General features: G+C 51.9%; 3 protein-coding genes across 3 annotated transcripts in view; all 3 read right to left on the bottom strand.

The window, feature by feature from the left end:
* The window catches only part of LOC103190958 (fibroin heavy chain-like), a 108,720-nt gene that overhangs the window by 46,699 nt on the left and 39,999 nt on the right, over positions 1-22,022 (bottom strand). The window lies entirely within an intron of this gene.
* Positions 5,144-9,910, bottom strand: LOC103191177 (transmembrane 4 L6 family member 1). The gene is made up of 4 exons (XM_007912140.2): positions 9,549-9,910; positions 7,182-7,247; positions 6,053-6,228; positions 5,144-5,413 (listed from the first exon to the last, which is right to left on the bottom strand). Exons 1-4 carry the CDS (start codon positions 9,723-9,725, stop codon positions 5,233-5,235), a joined length of 600 nt encoding a protein of 199 aa, XP_007910331.1. The 5' UTR covers positions 9,726-9,910; the 3' UTR covers positions 5,144-5,232.
* LOC103191178 (transmembrane 4 L6 family member 5) lies at positions 12,366-21,068 on the bottom strand. Its single transcript, XM_007912141.2, has 5 exons — positions 20,721-21,068; positions 16,517-16,582; positions 15,099-15,247; positions 14,044-14,236; positions 12,366-13,159 (listed from the first exon to the last, which is right to left on the bottom strand). Exons 1-5 carry the CDS (start codon positions 20,898-20,900, stop codon positions 13,148-13,150), a joined length of 600 nt encoding a protein of 199 aa, XP_007910332.1. The 5' UTR covers positions 20,901-21,068; the 3' UTR covers positions 12,366-13,147.

Raw genomic sequence — 22,022 nt, 5'->3', positions numbered from 1 at the left:
TGTAAATAACATCGACCAGGACCAGGAGTAAGAGGAGGATCACTGAAGGAAGAAGACAAGCACAGCTTTACTGAGCAGTGTGTGACAGTCGAACCTCCCCCCATCCCGCGGCTCTTCCTCTCCTGTCTGATCATTTCATCCCATAGAGTAATGGTTAGAGCGCTCGCCTCGCATGCGAGAGGATCTAGGATTGATTTCCGGGTGACGTGAAAGCTTGGGTAAGTTACCTTACTCCGCACACACACGCCTCTGTTTACCAACAGTAAGCAGGAACCCAGTTGGCAGATTGCTTTCTGGGCATAATAATCCCACCCAAAAAAATTTGGTCACTCAATCCACTGTTTGTGGGACACTGCTGTGCACATTGACTGTCTTATTTTGCTCACAAAATACACAGTCATTAGTCTTTACAGTATGTTCTATGAAGCGCTTTCAGACATCTCAACAACATATCAATTGGCTCCCCATCTCTCAGAGGATACAGTTCAAGATCCTGGTCCTCACCTTCAAAGCCATCCACAGCCTTGCTCCTCCCTCTGTGACCTGCTAACCTGTCCGCTCCCTTCGCTCAGCGGGTTCCAGCCTGCTTCACGACTCACGCCTTGCCTGCCCCACCATTGGCGGTCGGAAATTCAGCCTCTGGTTTGACCGTGCCTTCGGTCACCCTCCTACATCTCACCCTCCTACTCTCAACCTGGCTGCCCTCCACCCCTCCTGATCCCAATCACCAGCTTGGGGGCGGGTCCCTTACTGTCCTGTGCCGTGGGACGTTCTCCTGGTGTGAAAGCCGCTGTATAAATGTCATTTGTTGTTGCTTCCACTTCCACTTCCTCCACAAATTCCCATCGAATTCTCTTTCAAATCAACTCACGCCAACCCTTCCCCGCAATCCTAGCAACCAACTCCAATTCCAGTTCCGTGTGAAGAGGCTGCGCTCCCTGTCACAGAGCGGATCGATTTCAAGATCCTCACTCTCTGCGCCCCCCAACCCCCATCTCTCCAACCTGCTGTCTCCCCACACCACACCCGCTGCCCCCGCTCCGGCCTCCAGCATCGGCACTTGTGCTTTTTCCACGTTTTCAGGTCGTGCCTGAGGACCTTCCTCCTTGACCGGTCACCTCCCCACCAGCTCGGCATCGGTTCTGCTGCTGTTAAGTGCTCTGAGATGCCGTCTGTGTGTCTCATTAGAGCAGAGATTGGGGTGGCTTGGGGAGGCATGACCAAGGGTCAGCAAAGACAACAGAGGGACGATCAAGAAACTCCCCTATAGGTGGGAAGTGGGTGCCGGGGAAGAAGGGGGTCGCAGGAATCTCAGGATTGTCAGTGGAGTCAGGGGTGAGGTTAGAGAGAATCCGATCACTCAGAGGCCGGTCAGGGCTTGGGATTAATTTCCACGAGCAGCGGTTGAGGTCAGATCAAAAGACCCTGGTGACTTACACACATGGAAACCCATCCTTGTGATCAGCCGGGTGTCTGACAAAAGCGGAAATGTGTGTCAGACACCCGGCTGATCACGGTGCTGGGTTTCTGATTGTGTCAGCTTAAAAAAAACTGAAACCTTTACTTAAAGTCACTAAACTTGCTGTGAAGCTTTGAAAAGCTTTTGTTTCTAATGAAAGTTTCATTTTGATTTTAATAGTCCTCACCCCGACTGTCCAGCGCCCAGGGACATCCTCCCGACGTGAAAGGCGTAAATGTAATTTTGTTGTTGTTGTTAATAATCATCTTAGGGCCTCGTCTTATCAGATTCATTGGCTCAGGCTCTTGCTCAGCCTCTAACTCAGGAGGTTGTGGGTTTAAGTTGCACATCGGGTGGGAGGGGGAGATGTTAAAGATCTCCCACGGTACTGTCGGGAAAAGCTTTTCTCTCTCTCTCTCTTTCTCTTGTCCTGGCCGCAAAACCCCCACATAAAATCACTTGCTCGCTTCATGGATGTTTTACACTGCTATGCGCAAATTGGCTGCCGCTTAACACACAGTCATTACACTTTACAATGAATCCTGTCCTGATGGGGTGGTAACGTACAAGGTTTATTCCTATTATTAATTATCTGACAGACATGTTGGCGCAGTCCTGTGCACTATATAAATGTAAATGTGAATTGTGTTGTACAGTGCCCTCAGTATTGCCCGTGGAGCTCTAGTGGGGTGGGTACTGGCTGTGCTGGTGGGGTGGGTACTGGCTGTGCTGGTGGGGTGGGTACTGACTGTGCTGGTGGGGTGGGTACTGGCTGTGCTGGTGGGTACTGAGACTGACCGACAGCTTGAGACACGCTGAGGTATCCTGTAGTGTCATCTCAAGACCTTCCTTGTTGACCATGCTTTCGATCACCCTGCTTCCCCCCTGCCCCCCAGTTCGGGTCCGAAACTCTGACCGTCCAGCCTCCTGACGTGAAAGGCGCTGTACACATGTAATGTTGTTGTTGTTGTGTAGTGGTTAGAGCACTCGCCTCACAAGCGAGAGGATTCCCGTTCGGGGCAGGGCAAAACGTTGGGCAAGTTTCCTTACTCGATACACACGCCTCTGTTTACCTAACAGTAAGTAGGAACCCAGATAGATTGGATAGATTAGCGTATTGCTTTCCAGGGGTAACAAACCCCCCACAAAAAAAATTGTCGAATAATAATTTGGTCACTTCACTGTTTGTAGGGACATTGCTGGGCGCAATTGGCTGCCGTGTTTAGCAAGCAAAATACACAGCCACTACACTTTACAGTCTATCCTGTGAAGCTCTTTGAGATGTCTCAAAGACGTGATGAGACCCTGGGTCAAATGTGAGGATTATTATCACTATCAGTGACAGTGATGGTGGTGGGGGTGATGGTGAGGGTGATGGCAGTGGTGGTGATGATGGCGGTGGTGGTGGGGGTGATGGTGGTGGTGGTGGGGGTGATGGCGGTGGTGGTGGTGGGGGTGATGATGGTGGTGGTGGGGGTGATGGCGGTGGTGGTGATGGCGGCAGTGGTGGTGGGGGTGGTGGCGGCAGTGGTGGTGGGGGTGATGGCAGTGGTGGTGATAGTGGTGGTAGTGGGGGTGATGGCGGTGGTGATGGGGGTGATGATGGTGGTGGTGGGGGGATGGTGGTGGTGGGGGTGATGGTGGTGGGGGTTATGGCGGTGGTGGTGGGGGTGGTGGTAGTGGGGGTGATGGTGGTGGGGGTGATGGTGGTCGTGGTGGGAATGATGGCGGAGGTGGTGGTGGTGGGGTGATGGCAGTGGTGGTGATGGTGGTGGGGGTGATGGTAGTGGGGATGATGGTGCTGGTAGTGGGGGTGATGGTGGTGGGGGTGATGGTGGTGATGGTGGTGATGCTGGGGGTGGTGGTGATGGTAATGATGGTGATGGTGGTAGTGGGATTGATGGTGGTGGTGATGGTGGTGGGGTTGATAGTGGTGGGGGTGATGATGGTGGGGGTTATGGCGGTGGGGGTGGTGGTAGTGGGGGTGATGGTGGTGGTGGTGGGGGTGATGGTAGTCGTGGTGGGGATGATGGCGGAGGTGGTGGTGGTGGGGGTGATGGCAGTGGTGGTGATGGTGGTAGGGTTGATAGTGGTGGCGGTGAAGGTGGTGATGGTGGGGATGGGGGTGATGGTGGGGATGGGGGTGGTGGAGGTGATGGGGGTGATGATGGTGGTGGTGGGGGTGATGGTGGGGATGGGGGTGATGGTGGGGATGGGGGTGATGGTGGTGGGATTGATGGTGGTGGTGATGGTGGTGGGGTTGATAGTGGTGGGGGTGAAGGTGGTGATGGTGGTGGGGGTGGTGGTGGTGGGGGTTGAGGATGAGCAGCCCATGGTCACTCACCCTCTGAGTCAATCATCCTGCTGACATGCCAGCCTCCTGCTCCCCTCCACAAACACTCATGTCAGAGCCTCATTGCCCGGCCCGGCCCACCCGCACTGGGCCCCTGTAGCCCCTGGCAACCTCAGCCCAGGCTGATGCTCATTGTGATATCAGCAGTGTCAGCGAATGGGCCTGAGCGAGGGGGCGGGGGGGCGGGGAAGCTTCCCCTAACCCACCCCAACCCCCCACCCACCCCAAACTCTGCCCCCAACCCCACCCCAAACTCTGCCCCAACCTCAAAGCCAACCCCAAGCGCCCCCCCCAAACCACGCCCAGAACCCTCCCCTAACCCCTGCCCCTCGACCAAAACCTCGCCACCCCAAACTCCACCCCCAGCCTCACCCCACAGTCAACAACAAACAAAAGAAATCCCCCCCCTAAGCTCAAAATCCACCCCCAAACCCCACCCGTATCCCACCCAAAAGTCTGCCCCTAGAGCGAAACCTCGCCACCCCACTCCGAACCCAAGCCCTGCCCCGACCCTAAACCACAAACCCTGTCCCCTGAGCCCCATCCCTCACTCCAAGCCCTGAACCCCAAATCCCCAAATACGTGATAAGGCACGATATCAAATGCAAAGTTTATTATGATTATTATTATGTAAATGATAGATTCACAAAAGAGCATATGCTGTGTGGAGGGAGGCGTTGGGGAGGCACACACTCGCTCACACACACTCACTCGCTCACACACACTCACTCGCTCACTCACACATACACCCTCGCTCACACACCCTCGCTCACACACACTCGCTCACACACACTCACTCGCTCACACATACACACGCGCTCACACACACTCACTTGCTCACACATACACCCTTGCTTACACACACTCGCTCACACATATTCTTGCTCACACACGCTCGCTCACAAACTAGCTCACACATGCTTGCTCACGCACATACTCTCGCTCACACAATCGCTCACACACTCACTTGCTCACACAGAATCATGAATAGGTAGAAAGAACAGTCACTGAGAGAGTGAATGTGAGAGAGACAGATATAGAGTGAGTGTGACAGTGACGGGGAAGAAGGGGGTGTTGCGTGGGAGACAGGAGGGAGAGAGGTGTGTGTACGGGAGACAGAGAGTGAGTGTGAGAGATGGGGAGAGAGGGATGCGGATGGGGGAGACAGAGTGAGTATGAGAGACGGGGGGAGAGGGGTGTAGTGGGGAGACAGAGAGAGTGAGTATGAGAGACGGGGAGATGGGTGTAGTGGGGAGACAGAGAGAGTGAGTATGAGAGATGGAGAGAGAGGGATGCGAGTGGGGGAGACAGAGTGAGTATGAGAGATGGGGGGAGAGGGGTGTAGCGGGGGAGACAGAGTGAGTGTGAGAGGACCGGGGAAGGAGGGTTGTGGTGGGAGAGCGAGAGAGAAAATTAGAGGCTATTTACAGGTGCCACACAGAGTCCCAAAGAACCCGTTGATGAGTTGGCAGATGCAGAGGATCAACTGGATGAAGCTGAAGAGGATCTGACAGTTGAAGAGCACCAAATTGAAGACAACGACATCAGGAGGCTCCAAACATTCGTCCCATCGCGTGTAGTTGAGCAGGTAGTGAGTGTCCCTGCGAGCAATCAATCACGTTACACTCCTCTTTAAACCCCTCCTCACCCCGACACCTCCCTCCCTCTCCCACCTGCTGACTCCCTAACGCACAACCCGCTGCCTCTCCTCGACCGACTCCGGCCTCCTGCTAGTCAGTCCCTCGTGGCCTCCGTTCCACCATTGGTGGCCGCGATTTCAGCCACTACGCCCTGAAACTCTGGAACACTCCCCCCAATCCCTTCCTCCGCCTTGCCCCCTTATTCAGGTCACATCTGAAAACCTTTCTCTTCGAAGTGTGTCACCAATTGTATCTGGGGGATTGTCAGCCAGGTCACACAGAGAGAGAAAGAGAGAGAGAGAGAAACTCTCTTCTCCTTTCCCCCTGACTGCGCTGCGGGAGATCTTTAACGTCCGCCCTGAACGGGGCCCAGACGGAAAGTGAGTGAGGGTTTAACATCTCTGACACCACACATCTCTCTCTCTCTCTCCCCCAACTGCTGCGGGGCTCAAACTAACAATCTCCTGACTCGAGAGCGAGAGTGAGACACTGAGCCAAACGCTACTCTGTGTGAAGGGCGCTATTTAAATGCAAATTGTTATTTCCCCCACAGTCCCAACCTGAGAATAGTGCCAGGCTCGGTGCCAGGCATGAACGTACTTTAAGTTGGTGATGTTGAGTTTGGTGATGTCGACCTGGAAGGCACGGCCCCATTCAGTGCCGTTGTCAGTTTCATGGAGACAGTAGGGCCCGTTCACCACACCAAGCACCGAGCAGATGAGACAGTAAGAGGAGCCCGCAATCCCCACCACAGCAAAGACCAGCGACAGCAACATCTGTATACAGAGAGAGACAGCGTCTAACACAGCGCACACACACAGCATCCGTGCGTACATACACAGCATCCGCGCACACTCAGCATCCGCGCACACACACAGCATCGACACACATAAACAGCGTCCGCACACATTCACACAGGGTCCACACACACACGGGGTCCACACACACAGCGTCCACACACACAGCGTCCCCACACACACAGCGTCCCTACACACACACAGCGTCCCTACACACACACACACACAACGTCCCTACACACACACAGTGTCCCCACACACACAGCGTCCCTACACACACACAGCGCGTCCCCACACACAGTGTCCATACACACATACAGTGTCCCCACACACACACAGTATCCCCACACACTGTCCTCACACACAACGTCCCCCGAACACACAGCATCCCCACACGCACAGTGTCCCCACACATACAGCATCGACACACATACACAGTGTCCCCCCACAAACACAGCGTGCCCCCACACAGCGTCCACACACTCACACAGTGTCAACACACACACAGCATTCACACACACGCAGCATCGACAGACACACACAGCGTCCACGCACACACACAGTGTCCACATACACCGCGTCCACCCACACACACAGCATCACATACACACACAGCGTCACACACAGCGTCACACACCCTCACACAGCAACACAGCAGACAGTGAGAGGGACTCCACGGGAGTGGGGGGAGGTAAGTGGGATCTTCTAAGGGCTGAATAGGCTCCAATGCGACATGTTTGGCAACGGAATATCAGAATCTCTAGTCCCGGTTCCTGAGTCAGTTCCTGGAAGGGCCGACTGTTAACCCTGCAAGAGCCTGATGGATGAAAAGATGGGTGGTAGAGAGATGGAGAGATAGTGATGGAAGATGGAGTGATGGTGATGGAGGATGGGGTGATGGTGATGGTGATGGAAAGAGAGCAAACACGTACCCCACACCGGTTGCTGCAACATGCGTCTGAACGGGTGGCAAAGATGTGCAGAGCGGGGATCAGGACCTGAGCACAGAACAGCAGGTTAGTGAGCGACCAAGACCCTCCCCGCAAACTCCCCCGTGACCAGCCGGGTGTCTGACACACACAGAAACGCGTCACCGTGACCAGCCAGGTGTCTGAAACACACGGAAACCCGTCACCGTGACCAGCCGGGTGTCTGAAACACACGGAAACCTGTCACCGTGACCAGCCAGGTGTCTGAAACACACGGAAACCCGTCACCGTGACCAGAAGGGTGTCTGACACACACGGAAACCCATCACCGTGCTTAGAATCTCCAAATCAGACAGATTATTTCTCTCCCTGGAGAGTCACACCCAGTTTACCTAATTCCGGAAAGTATTAGGCCCTGGTTGGCAAGAGTCAAGGCTTGAGGAGCCCAGAGTATGTGTTGGGGTAACTGCAGGAGTCTGTGACTTGCGAACTCCATATCAACCTGCCCAGCGGGTTGCGGACTGCTCCACACCATCGGTGGTTGGGCCTTCAGCCTCTCTGCTCCCACCCTCTGGAAGTCCACCCCACAGTCTATTTGCCTCAACCCCTTGCCTCCTTCAGGCACATCTAAAGTCCCTCCTCTTCGGCCGCTACTTTGGCCACCATTCTACCCTCGCCTCCCTGCCCTACACCAATCCTGATCACAACCCCCAGCTTGGGACCAAATCCCTGACTGTCGAATGCCTTGGGACGTCCTCCCGATGTGAAAGACGCCGTGTAAATACGTGTGTAACGAGGACTTTGCCTGGCTTCACTCTGCCCTGATGGTGTGTGTGACACATGACTTGGCTCTGACATCGCAGTGAGCTCAGCGGCCACAAATGTCCTGATATTAACAAACAGCGCAATCACACTGATAAACTGATAACCAGAAATACCTCTTACGTATGTGTCAGCCATTCACATGTTCAACAACAGTATTATCGGTGGCCGTGTCTTCAGCCACTACGCCCCGAAACTCTTGCCCCCTCCTTCCCCATTTTCAGGGCCCAACTGAAGTCTTTCCTCATCGACCGTGCCTACAGTCACTTCCCCATCGACTTCCTACTCCATCACTCTGCTTTCAGGGTAACAGGAGCTGAGTGGGAGGATTCCCTTGCCCCAGCTCTGGGATGCTACTCTGCATGGAGGTCGCTGTGTAAATACAAGTTGTTATTCAGCTCCTGTCACACAGGGCAGTGTCTGGGAGTGCTGTGGTTTCCCTCTTGTTTTTTTACAGCAGACTGTAATGAACTGAGTTTGAACACAGTCAGACGAGAGTCCTTTTTTTTCATTTGCCCTGTGATCCCAAATCGGTTATGAAGATACAGTTACTTTCACAGAAAGTCATTTCCCCCCCAGATTATCAGCCACCGTCAATGTGCTCACATATACCTTGGGGAACCCTCTCGACGTGTTAACTACTTACTGCCTTATCTATTCACTGTCGTTAAGTCAGTCTGAAAGGGGGGATGGATTTAAACCTTAACGTCCTGAAAATCGATCGATTTAATATTAATAACCGGGTGTAGCAGACTTGTTTTAAAAAGTTCATCGCAAATTTCCCGACAAGAGTTACCAATTCTCAACAATTCAATGTATTAGTTTCTCCATTACAAACTTCATGCTGCTCTGCCCGGACTTCAGTTTGGAGCGTGCGAGTGGCTGACGGATACTAAAGAGTTATTTCTGGTTATCAGTTTATCAGTGTAATTGCGACTGGGAGTGCTGTGAGATTGAGCTGAACAGAGGGGAAGTGTCAACACGCTGCTCAGCTCAGACGGCTCTGGTCCACGGCTCTCACAGCCGCCATCACTTCCCTCCGTGCTCCCCTCTAACCCACAGGCCTCGCTCCTTTATAAGATACAGCCTCACTGTGGTAAACTGGCTGCCACCTTCACCCATAACACACACTCCTCGGGCTTTACAGCGCAGAGATGTCACTCCGTGATAATGAACACAGTGGATATTCACACTGAGACATACAGATGGTCATATGTACGGACAGGTGGATAGGCAGACGAATATTAGTTGACGGTCAGGCCTTCAGCCTCTCTCCCCCCCCCACCCTTTGGAACTCTATTCCTCAGTCCCCTCCCTCGCCTTCTTCAAGACACGTCTCAAGACCCTCCTCTTCGACCGTGCCTTCGGTTACCTTCCTACCCCCCGCCCTCTACCCCTCCTGATACAAACTTCCAGCTCAGGTCCAAATCCTTGACTGTCCAACAACTATGGTCGTCCTCCCGACATGAAAGGCAGCTGCTGAGTAAGTGTCGATTTGTATTTGACGGACAGATAGACGACGGGTGTAAATGAGGAAGGGAATCTTACCAGTCCGCCACCCCCGATGATGCCCCCGAGGTAGAGGATCTCAGGGGTGATATGCTCAGCGGTCAGGTACTCCAAACTGAAGTCCGGGAAGAGCAGCATGAAGTTTGCAAGGGCACAGAGGAGGACGAGGGGGAAGAGGGTCACCCCTATACACTTAGAGCATTTCCCGGTGCACATGGCTCCAAGTCTGTCACTCTCCCAGTGACACACACAGAGTGACACACCCGCTCACTGAACAGACCCCAGAGAGACAAGACAGCACCAGAGAGACACACGGAAGGAATGACACAGAGAGATGCACACAGATGCAGTATATAGACTCAGGAGAGATGCGCTGTGACTGCACACACAGCCCCGCCCAGCCGTATATTGAGCCATACACTGACCTTTGTCTTTTATACACAGCGCTCGCAATGATACACAGAAATCTGAAATACAGGGCAAAGGCTGACACCACCCTCATCTCCCTCCCCACCCATGCACATCTATCTCAGATACCCGGCTGATCACGGTGATAGGTTTCCGTGCACGTCAGATGCCTGTGTCTTATGACTGTTGATGTGATCTTGAGGCTGTACTAAGGACTTCCTGAAATAACAAAACAATCTGCCTGTGATAAAAGCCTATATCGAAATACTTCATAGGGATCATTATCCAGTTTAGTTTTTTTTTCTGCCTTGCCGCCTTCCAAACACGTCTCAAGACCCTCCTCTTCGACTGTGCATTTGGCTACCATACCCCCTCATCCCCCCTACCCCAGATCTCAACCTCGGGTCCAAATCCCTGACTGTCCAGGGCCTTGGGCTGTCCTCCCGACGTGAAAGGCTCTGTGTAAATGTCATTTGTTGTGTATTTTGTGGGCAAAAGCGGCAGCAATTTGCACACAGTGAGGTCTCAGACAAAGCCATGAAGCAAGCGAGTGATTGTATCTAGGGGATTGTCATCCAGGACATTGGGAGAAGGAAAAACTTTGTTTTCTTTTCCCGACAGCTCTGCGGGAGATCTTTTAACGCCTGCTTGAACAGATGGGGAGCGAGTCTCATCTGAAGAAAGGACTGCACATTAATGGCTTTGTCTGATTTATTAGACACCCCGGTGATCACAAAACAGCCCCACTTTGGTAACTTTGAGCTCACAGTTCAGGCTGACCCGGTGTGTGTGTGTGTGAGGGGGTTGTGGTAATGTTGCTCCCTCTTGGTGATGCCATCTGCAGACATGGAGTAAACTTCCACGTGTGTGCGAATGACGCACAAATCTACTCCAGTTGTGAATCCAGGCACAAGCCCAATGACGTTCTCTCGACTTGTCTGGCGGATATCGGGGCCTGTATCAGCGAAGACTTCTTGCAACTAAATGTCGACAAAATGGAAGCCACACTCCTTGGCTCTCGTCAACGTCTTCTATCCTGTGGCTCTGACCTCCCCGGCCTATCCCTCAGACTCACCGAACCTGTGCACAACCTAAGCGTCAGGTTCGATCCACAACTATCCTTCTCCGCATCCATTCCCTGACCAGGACCGCCTTCTTCCACCTCTGCCACATTGCCCGCCTCTGACTACTTTATCCCAAATGCACCTCAAATCACCATCCTAACTCCACTATCCACAAAATCCAGTTAATCCAGAACTCCGTAGCCCACATACTCACCCACACTAAACTCCGCCCCCCATCACCCCAGTCCTTGCCAGGCTCCCCTGCCTCCCTATCACTGAATGGATCGATTTTAAGATCCTTTCACTCATCTACAAATCCCTCCCCACCTCTCCAACCTACTCACTCCCGAACCCACAGCCCATTGCCTCCACTCAACAGGTTCCAGCCCAGGTTTGTGTAGGTCTGTGAGTGTGTGTGAGGTGTTGTACTGTGTAAACGTGAATTGTATTTACTGTAAAGTGCAGTGACTGTATTTTGCAACCCCTCAATACTGACCCCTATCATTTTTTGCTCAGCCGAGTGTCTGGCACATGCGGACCATCACTGTTGCTTAAGAGTCTCCAAACCAAACTGAAAATTCATGCATCTCACCTAAACCTGGAAATCCCAGAGATAGATTGTTGGAACAGAATGCACATTCACTCTCTCTCTCTCTCTCCCTTAGAGGGACACATCAAGTTTGCCTAATCCGAGAAAGTATTAGGCCTTGATTGGCTTGAGCCAACGCTTTGGGGGGAACCCCACCGTGTGCATTGGGGGTAACTGCTGGAGTCTAACCAGCTAAAACCACACCTAGCTTGGCCATTGAGAGAGAGCGAGCGCTGTCTGGCCAAGCTTTCCCGCTGCTTGTCCAGCGAGGACCCCCCTCCCCGTTAGTTAGTTAGTTAGCTAGCTAGCTAGTTAGTTAGTTAGGGCTTTGGCTGTGGGGTTAACAGAAGCTGAGGGGGAGGATTCCCTGCCCCCAGTGACTGGTTGGCCCTTCCAGTGCTGCCGACGGGCCGGGCTGGGCTGCCATCATCAGTGAGTGCCCTGGACTGCGGCCCCTCCTGGCTCAGGAACCGGGGACTAGAGACAGTCATGGGGGGTCAATTGTGACATTCTGTTGCCACCTTGGAGCCAGTTGAGACCCTGCTTACATCAACAACAACTTGGATTTATATAGCGCCCTCCATGCTGGACGGCGTCTCAGAGCGCTTACAGTAACAGATCCTGGGGCCGAGCCAGGGGGAGGAAGGTGACCAAAGGCGCGGTTGAAACGAAAGGTCTTCAGCTGAGCCTCTCCCCACACAGAGGATAGTCACTCCGTTTAACAAACACACACACTTCCCCACCACCAATCTGACAGGATATACAAAGCTGGAAACACGAGGCAGAAAACCAAGTTTGTGTGAACTTTAATAAGTTAATACATGAAGTCACAGCTTCGAGGTAATTGTCAAAAGAACCAGTGGGGAGACGAGGAGACATTTTTTTACATGGAGAGTTGTTACAGTCTGGAATACAGTGCCTAAATGGGAGGTGGAAACATGGGTGAAAAGCAGTGGAGGGGGGGAACTCCTTGGATAGCTCTTCCAAAGGGTGGGGGTGTGAGGTAATCCCTGGGGGGAGGGGGAGGTCACCGTCTCCTTGTCCATCCCATCACTTGTGTTCACTGAGGTCTGGGTGGGGGGGGAAGAGGAGATTCTGGAGACTTCCTCACCCAAATTCCTGATGGTCTCGAGGTCTGTGCTATCTGGTGTTGAACAGAAAGTGCAGAGAAACTGTGGGCTTGTGACATTAATACCTGTGATAATCGTCACGGAGCTCAGATATGTCCCGAAAAATCATATCTCTCGGAGGAGGAGGGGTGGACCTTCACCCCAGATCAAAGGCAGTCAGTGACCACATGATTGGTCAATATGATAATTACTCCCAGTGATATTATGATGATGTGATGTAATAATTATCCCCAATAATATTATTATGATGAGATGATGTGATAATTATCCCCATTGGTGTCACACGCCTGGTTGTGGGGTGATGTGATGATGATCTCTGGTTGGTTGTTGTGATAAATGCGGGAGATGTTATCACATTCGCACACTAACCCCCAACAACAACAACAACTCGCGTTTCTACAGCGCCCTTCACACCGGACGGCGTCTCAGAGCGCTTTTGTGACGTCTTTAGGCCACGATCTGTGGGCAAAAACCAGAGGAAATCATCAATATAGCCCCGCCCACAACCCCCAGTATAGCCCCGCCCACAACCCCCTGTATAGCCCCGCCCACAACCCCCAGTATAGCCCCGCCCACAAGCCCCAGTATAGCCCCGCCCACAAGCCCCAGTATAGCCCCGCCCACAGCCCCCCCCAGTATAGTCCCACCCACAATCCCGCGTGTAGCCCCGCCCACACACCCCTGTATAGCCCCGCCCACAAACCCCTCAGGAGAGCTCCGCCCACAAACCCCTCAAATTCAGACTGTCTCCGCCCACGGAGTATAACAAGTTGAGGAATTATGGAAAAATTGTGGACAAATCCTGAGGTGTATTAATCCGTGTCAACACATCATCATATTTGTCTGTGTGTTGGCATGCCGGTGTATTGGCGTGTCCGGGTGTTGGCATGTGTGTGTTGGCACGCACGTGTGTTGATGTTTCTCTGTGTTGGTGTGTCTGTGTTGATATGTCTGTGCGTCTGTGTGTTGGAGTGTCTGTGTGTTGGCATGTGTCAGCGCGCGTGTGTTGGCATGACTGTGTGTTGGCGTGTCTGCGTGTCCTCGTGTGTGTGTGTTGGCATGACTGTGTGTCGGCATTTCTGTGTGTCCCCGTGTGTGTTGGCGTGTCTGTGTGTTGGCATGTGTCTGTGGTGTGTGTTGGCATGACTGCGTGTTGGCGTGTCTGTGTGTCCTTGTGTGTGTGTGTGTGTGTTGGCATGACTGTGTGTCGGCATGTCTGTGTGTCCTTGTGTGTGTGTGTGTGTGTTGGCATGACTGTGTGTTGGCATGTCTGTGTGTGTGTGTGTGTTTTGGAGTGTGGGTGTGTTGCCGTGTGTTGGCGTGTCTGTGTGTGTGAGACGTACCACGTTCCTGGATTGGCGACATGTGCCGCACACACAGCCGCACAGCCCGTTGACCATCTGGATGAGGCAGAGTAAGAACTGCAGGGAGCTGAGGCAGGACAGCGTCAGGAACAGCGTGGTATTAAACAGCACCACATCTCTGGGCTCCACACAGCGACCCCACAACTCGGGCTGAAACAGGTAACTTCTCCCGCTGCCAGGGGGGAAAGGTTTAGCGATTCAACAACAACGACAACTGCGTTTACACAGCGTCCTTCACATGGGACAGTGTCACGGAGTGCTTAACAGTGTCGGAGCCTGACGCGGGGGAATGGCACGGACGAAGAGGAAGATCTGAAGGTGGGCAAAGGGGGCGAGTAGGGCTGGGATTTCCAGAGTTTCGGGGACAAGCGTTGAAAGATAATTTTCTGTAAATATTTCTCCTGAAACTTCCCTTCTCTTTTTCTGACAGCGCCGTGGAGATCTTTAACCACCCCCTGAACAGGGCACAGACGGGGAGTGAGGACCCGGGTCAGGTCAGATCAGGGCGAAACCTCAGACAAGTTTCCTTAGTCTACACACGCCTCTACTAAGCAGTAACTAGGAACCCGCTTGTTATTCGGTTGGCGATCGCTTTTCCCGGGGGTAATAATCCCTCCAAACAAAAATTATAATAATAATAATAATTGCTCACTCGCTCTACATCTCGTTTTGTGGCACGCTGCTGTGCGCAATTGAGTTTCTGCCATGTTTCACCCACGAAACACACAGTCACTACACTTTACAGTATATTCTGTGAAGCACATTGAGACGTTTCAATGATGTGATAAGGCTCTATCAAGTGCAATGCTTATTACTATTATTATTATTATCCTGTGAAGGGCTTTGAGATGTCTGAACGATGTGATAAGGCCCATGTGATATCAAATGCAAGGATTATTATTATTAATAACATCTCATCTGAAGGACGGCGTCTATGACATGCATTGTGAGGTTGGAGAGAGTGTGTGAGGGACATGACAGGGCGAGCGGAGGGCGGAGGGACTGAGACGGAACGAGTCCGAGCACAATTGTACCTGAATTCTGCAAGCGACACGTTAAAGGGGCGAATCCACTGGCCATTGTACACACACGTGGGTCCCTTCACCAGTCCCACCACACTCACCGCAAAGCAATACCCTGAGCCCACCACACCCAGACCAGACAGCAACACAGACAGAAACATCTGGGGAGGACACATTAACACAAATACTGTCACTGCAACATCTGGGACACACACTTTAACACGTTGGAGGCCTGTAGCTTATAGATTCATAGAATGTTACGGGACAGAAGGAGGCCATTCGGCCCATTGAGTCTGCCGGCTCTTTGACAGAGCAAAGTTAGTGGTTAGAGCCCTCGCCTCGCAAGCGAGAGGGCCTGGGTTCAAATCCCGGGCAGGGCGAAAAGTTGGGCAAGTTTCCTTACTCCACACACACACACACACACACACCTCCATTTACCTAGCAGTAACTAGGAACCCGGTAGTTAGTTAATTGGGGGTTCGTTTTGCTGCAAGTCCTTAAAAGAAAAAATAATAATGTGGTCACTCAATCCACGACTGTTTGTGGGACGCCCCTGTGCACAATTGGCTGCTGCGTTTCACCCACAAAATATACAGTAAATTTGCAGTATATTCTATGAAGCACTTTGAGACGTCTCGAAGACGTGATAAGGCGCTATATCAAATGTAAGGATTATTATTTTTTTACAGCAATGTCACTGTCTGGAATGCACTACCTGAAAGGGTGGTGGAAACAGATCTGATAGCTGCTTTCAAAAGAAGAATTGGATAGGTACTTAAAAAGGAAAAATGTGCAGGGATATTGGGGAGTGGGGCTAGTTGGGGCAAGAGCGGGGGAATGGGGCTAGTTGGGGTACGAGTGGGGGATTGGGGCTAGTTGGGGTACGAGTGGGGGATTGGGGCTAGTTGGGGTACGAGTGGGGGATTGGGGCTAGTTGGGGTACGAGTGGGGGATTGGGGCTAGTTGGGGTACGAGTGGGGGATTGGGGCTAGTTGGGGTTGGTTGACTTCTATGACTTCTGTGCTGAAAGGTTCTGTGATTCCAAATCATTTTAATCTCGCTTGCTGGCCTCCCGACAACGCACTGCCCCCCCCCCCCCCCCCCACCAATCACTGCCCCCCTCACTCCCCCACTCATTGCCCCTCTCACTCCCCCCACCGCTGCCCCACTCAACCCCCTATTCTCCCCTCCTCACTCACCCCCACTGCCCCTCTCACTTCTCACTCTCTCATCCCCCCGGTCCCCCTCTCACTCCCTCCTCCTCCCTCTCCTGCCTCCCCCCCATTGCCCCTCACCCCGCCACCTCATTCTCCCCTCCTCACTCTCACCTCTCACTAGCCCCATCACTGCCCTCCCCCATTGCCCCTCTCACCTCTATTTCTCAGTCCCCCCACTTACTCTCCCTCCCTCCCCCCCCCCTCGTCACTTACCCCACATCGGTTGTTACAGCAGCCTGAGCTGCCGGTGGCGTAGATATGTGAAGCGGAGATCAGCACCTGTCACAGAGAAGGGAAAAATCAACAACAGAAACAGCTGGAAAAATAGTTACAGGAGGAGACCATTCAGCCCGTCAAGCCTGTTCCACCAATCTATAACATCATGGCCGATCTGTACCTCAACTGCAATTACCCGCCTTTGCCCCATATCCCTTGATCCCCTGACCTGGTAAACATCTCCCCACCTCACTCTTGAAAATGTGAATGGATCCATCCATAACCCACAGCCTTTTGAAAGAGAGAGAGACAGAGTTCCAGGTTTCCACTGCCCTTTGGGACAAAACCTGCCTCCTAATTTCACTCCTGAACAGCCTGGGTCCAATGTTAAGATGATGCCCCCCCCTTGTTCTGGATTCCCCCACCCACCAGGAGAAATAGTTTCTCTGGAGCTATCCCACTATTGAATCTCTTTTATCATTCTGAACACCTCAATTCGATCACCGCGCCTTCCAAACCCAAGGGAACACAGCTGGAAACAACAACAAATTACATGTGTATAGCACCTTTCAGGTGGGGTGGGGGGAAGGGAGAGAGAAGAGGAGGGAAAGCTCCTGAACGTCACATTGTCAGTGGTACATTTTTTGGGTTTAGTCAGGCAGGTGCCTGACACATGTGGAAACCATCACTGTTGCTTAAGGGTCTCCAAACCAAGCGGAGAACCCTATGCCTCCCACCTACACATGGAAATCTCAGAGATAGATTGTTGGACTGGAATGCACTCTCTCTCTCTCTCCCTGGAAGGACGCATCCTGCTTGTGTAATTCCGGAAAGTATTAGGCGCAGGTTGGCGAGATCCAAGGCAGAGCGTGCGTTGTGGGGTAACTGCTGGAGTCTAACCAGCTAAACCCACACACAGCTCGGCCATCGAGAGAGAGAGAGAGAGAGAGAGAGCGCTGTGTGGCCAAGCTTTCCCGCTGCTTGTCCAGCGAGGACCGCCCTCCCCGTTAGTTAGTTGGGGCTTTGGCTGCGGGGTTAACAGGAGCTGAGGGAGAGGGTTCCCTGCCCCCAGTGACTGGTTGGCCCTTCCAGGTCCAGCCGATGGGCCGGGCTGGGCTGCCATCAGCAGTGAGTGCCCTGGGATCCTGGCTCAGGAACCTGACGAGAGGCTGTCACGGAGGACTGGCTGGATTCCGTTGCCAAACCTGTCATCTTGGCGCCAATTCAACTCCAAGCAGTTCACATTGGTCTGAGTGATTAATAGTCCATAGGGCAGAGAGCATCATGGTTGCCATGGAGACACTATGCAAGGCTGACTATGCGGGTTAATGATTACTTGTATCTCAGGAACCGGGGCCAGACTCATTCACACAGAGAAACAACCAGAGATCAGTGTCGAGTGGGGGAGGAGGGTTAACGAGGAGATAAGGAGCGAGAGCATGGACGACTCTTCCCTCTGGTGGAGGAATGGCAGAGAGTCTGGTGAGGTTAGAGAGAGAGAGGGAGAGAAAGAGAGCAGGAGATAGAGACGCAGAGGATAGAGGGGGTAGGAATGGCTGTTTCCCCTCGCTGCACCTGTGATGGGATTTAAGTTATCGATGGACTTGACCCCCCGAGTCATCCCCATTTAGAACCTTCCCCCCTCCCCTCTCCCGCAACCGCTGTTGTTTTGTCTCACGTGGTACTGACTACCTGACACTTTGCAATGTTAAACTCCACCTGCCACAGACTTGCCCATTTAATTTCGCCCACAAGATATACAGTCACTACACAGTCACTCCTGTGAAGTGCTTTGAGACGTTTCGAAGACATAATAAGGTGCTGTATGAAATGCAAGGATATTTATTATTTACTTAATCTGTCACTTTCCATTTTCCGTTGTTCACTTTACAATTTACTTTCTACTTCTGTAACCTGCTAACTCCATACTGACTTGTCCGCTCCCTCGCTCAGCGGGCCCCGGCCTGCTAATGTCCCCATCTGACCACCCCATCATCAGCGGTTGGACCTTCAGCCTCTCTACTCTCTGGAAGTCCATCCCACAGACCCTCCGTCTCGTGCCCTCCCTTGCCTCCTTCAAGGCCCGTCTCAAGACCATCTTCTTCGACCACGCCTTCAGTCACCTTCCGACCCACCCTCCCCGCCCTCCACCTTGTCCTGATCCAACCACCAGGTCAGGTCCAAATCCCTCACTGTCCAGCACCTTGGGACGCCAATGTAATTTGTTGTTGTTTACAATTTACAACATGGAGTTCGATGGGTGGGGGAAGAGTGGCAGAAGACCGCCCGTCAATGGTGGGGCGGGCGAGGCGGGGGACGTGGAGCAGGCCGGAGCCCGCTGATCGGAGGGAGCGAGCAGGTTGGTAGGGGCTTAAGAAGTCGCAGAGGTAGGGTGGAGCCAGGCCATGGAGGGCCTTGAAGCTGAGGACCAGGATCATGAACCATTCCCTCTGTGTTACACAGTGCCTGTTACGTGGGGCAGTGTCCCAGAGCGCTTGACAGTTGGAGCCCGATGGCGAACCGGGGGGAGGGAGGGGCCTAAGAGGAAGGTCTTCAGCCAAACCTAAGAACAACATCAATAGTAGGGAAACTTCTGGAGACTATAATCCGGGACAATATAAATTCTCACTTAGAAAAATATGGTTTAATAAAGAACAGTCAACACAGATTTGTTACAGACAGATCGTGTCTGACAAACCTAATAGAATTTTTTGATGAAGTGACTGAGAGGGTGGATGAAGGTAATGCAGTAGACATAGTTTATCTAGATTTTCAAAAGGCATTTGATAAAGTGCCAATTAAGAGACAAAATAGAAGCCCACGGTATTAAAGGGACTGTGGCAACATGGATCCAGAACTAGGAAACAGAAAGCAGAGAGTGGTAGCAAACAGCTGATTTTCTGACTGGAGGGAGGGGTGTAGTGGTGACCCTCAGGGGTCGGTATTGGGACCACTGCTCTTTCTGACCTGTATTAATGATGTGGACCTGGATATATGGAGCACAATTTCCAAATTTGCAGACGATACTAAGCTGGAAAAGTAGTTAATGGTGAGGAGGACAGCACCAGACTCCAACAGGACTTGGACAGATTGGTAAAATGGGCAGAAACGTGGCAGATGAGGTTTAATGTGGAGAAATACGAAGTGTTGCATTTTGGTACGAAGAATGAGGAGAGGCCATATGGGCTGATGGTACAGTCTTAAAGGGGGCAAATGAACAGAGAGACCTGGGGGTCCACATCAGCAAATCTCTGAAGGTGGCAGGACAGGTAAATAAAGCTGTTAAAAAAGCATCCGGGATACTTATAGGCTTTATAAATAGGGGCATAGAATTCAAAAGTCAGGAGGTTTATAAAATGCTGTTAGGCCTCAGTTGGAGACTGCGTTCAGTTGTGGGCACCGCACTTTAGGAGAGATGTTGGGGCATTGGAGAGGGTGCAAAGGAGGTTTACCCGATGGTACCAGGGATGAGGGACCTTAGTTATGAGGAGAGATTAGCGAAACTAGGATTATTCTCCAGAGAACAGAGAAGATTAAGAGGGGATTTAATAGAGGTTTTCAAGTTCATGAGAGTATTTGAGAGGTTGAACCGGGAAAAACTGTTCCCACTGTCATGTGGGTCAGTAACCCGAGGACACCGATTTAAGACAGTTGTTAACAGAAACAGAGGGGAGTTTAGGAATTTTTTTTCACCAGCGAGTTGTTGGGATCTGGAATTACCTGAAAGGGCAGTGGAAACCGATTCAGTAACAGCTTTTAAGAGAGAAGTAGATGGGTATTTGGGGAGGACAGGATTGCAGGACTATGGAGAGATAGCGGGCCAGTGGGATTGAGTTGGAACCTCTTTTAGGAGCTGCACAGACACGATGGGCCGAATGGCCTCTTTCTGTGCTCTATGATTCTATGATGTAAAAGTTAGGAAGGAGAGGACAAGGCAGAGCGATTCGGGGAGAGAATTCCAAAGCTTTGGAGCGTAGTGACTGAAAGTGGGGCTGCTGATGGTGGAAACGGAGCGGACGAGGGACAAGCAGGAGGTCAGAGCTAGCTGAGCGGAGATGGCGGGTAGCGGGTTGGAGAGTGAGCAGGTCGGAGAGATGGGGAGGGACCAGAGCGCAAAGGGGTTTGTAGCAAACGCTCTGCTGTCAGCGAACGACCCGTTAAGTCAGAATAAAGTGCCGCGCTTGCTCGCGAGATTCCTCACCAGAGCTCCGGATCCCAGGATCCCTCCCATGTACAGCACCTCAGGAGTGATCTTCGCCGGGTCCTGGATATACTTCGTGTCAAAGTTGGGGAAGAAGAGGAAGAGGTTGGCAATGATGCAGAGCACAGCCGTGGGGAAGAGCAAGGCCCCGATTAATTTGGAGCATTTTCCTGTGCACATTCTGCTGTTCTTTGTGGACGAGTGTGTGCGGAGAGCTGACTGCTTTAATCAACGGTTGTAAAGGAAAGCCAATCACTTGTTTGGGATCTTTTAGGTGTGAGTGGTGATGACTGATATATACATATATATATATATATGTACACACACAGAGGAGTTGCTTTCTCTTTATCTCTGACATGCCCCCTTTCTGCACGTGACTATTTTATTTGCTCCCGATTCTCCCTTGACTCCGATCTTTATTGTTAAGTTTATGATCGTTGCAAAGGGAATTTAAGGAGAGGTTGGAAAAGTCATCCTCATTACAGAGGGTGGTGGCCACACAGCAATCCACACCACAAAGCAAAGTTCAGGGCTTTTCGTTCTGATGAACTGGTGAATCTCTCTCTCTCCTGTATGAAACCCACCACCTTCCTCATTGACCCCATCCCCACAATTTAACGTAGGAACGGGAGGAGGCCATTCAGCCCCTGGAGCCTGTTCCACCATTCTATAAGATCATGGTTCATCTATATATAAAATTCAATTACCTGCCATTGCCCCATATCCCTTAATACACTGACTTAACAAACATCTGTCCAATTCAGTCTTGAAGATGTAAATGGATCCAGTCAGAATCCACAGCCTTTTGGGAGAGAAAGTTCCAGATTTCTGCTCCCCTTTGTGTGAAAAACTGTCTCCTGATTTCACTCCTAAACGGGCTGGCTCTGATTTTAAGATGATGCCCCCCTTGTTCTGGAATCTCTATCCACAAGAGGAAATAATTTCTCTAGTTACCCCCCTATTGAACCCTTTTATTATTTTGAACACCTCAAGCAGAATTGGGCCTTCAGCCTCTCTGCCTCTGCCCTCTGGATCTGCATCCCGGAATCTCCTCCCTTGCGTGCTCCAAAGGGTTGCTTTGATGTTGAGGCAGAAATGATTTGTGATCGATCCCAGCTCCACCCAACCAAGCCCAGCTTTACTCACACACTAATCAGTTCATGCCTTTGTGCTCAGTAGCTGTGGCGTAGTAATGAGCTGACGTTTGATACAGTTACCGATTACAGCTCCATAACAACAACAACAACAAATTGTATTTACACAGCACCATTCACGTCAGGAGGACGTCCCAAGGCACTGGAC

Source organism: Callorhinchus milii, unplaced genomic scaffold (genome assembly GCF_018977255.1).
Source record: "Callorhinchus milii isolate IMCB2004 unplaced genomic scaffold, IMCB_Cmil_1.0 Scaffold41, whole genome shotgun sequence".
Lineage (NCBI taxonomy): Eukaryota > Metazoa > Chordata > Chondrichthyes > Chimaeriformes > Callorhinchidae > Callorhinchus > Callorhinchus milii.
Note: the sequence above shows the minus strand (reverse complement) of the source record. Positions and strands in the feature narration are given on the sequence as shown.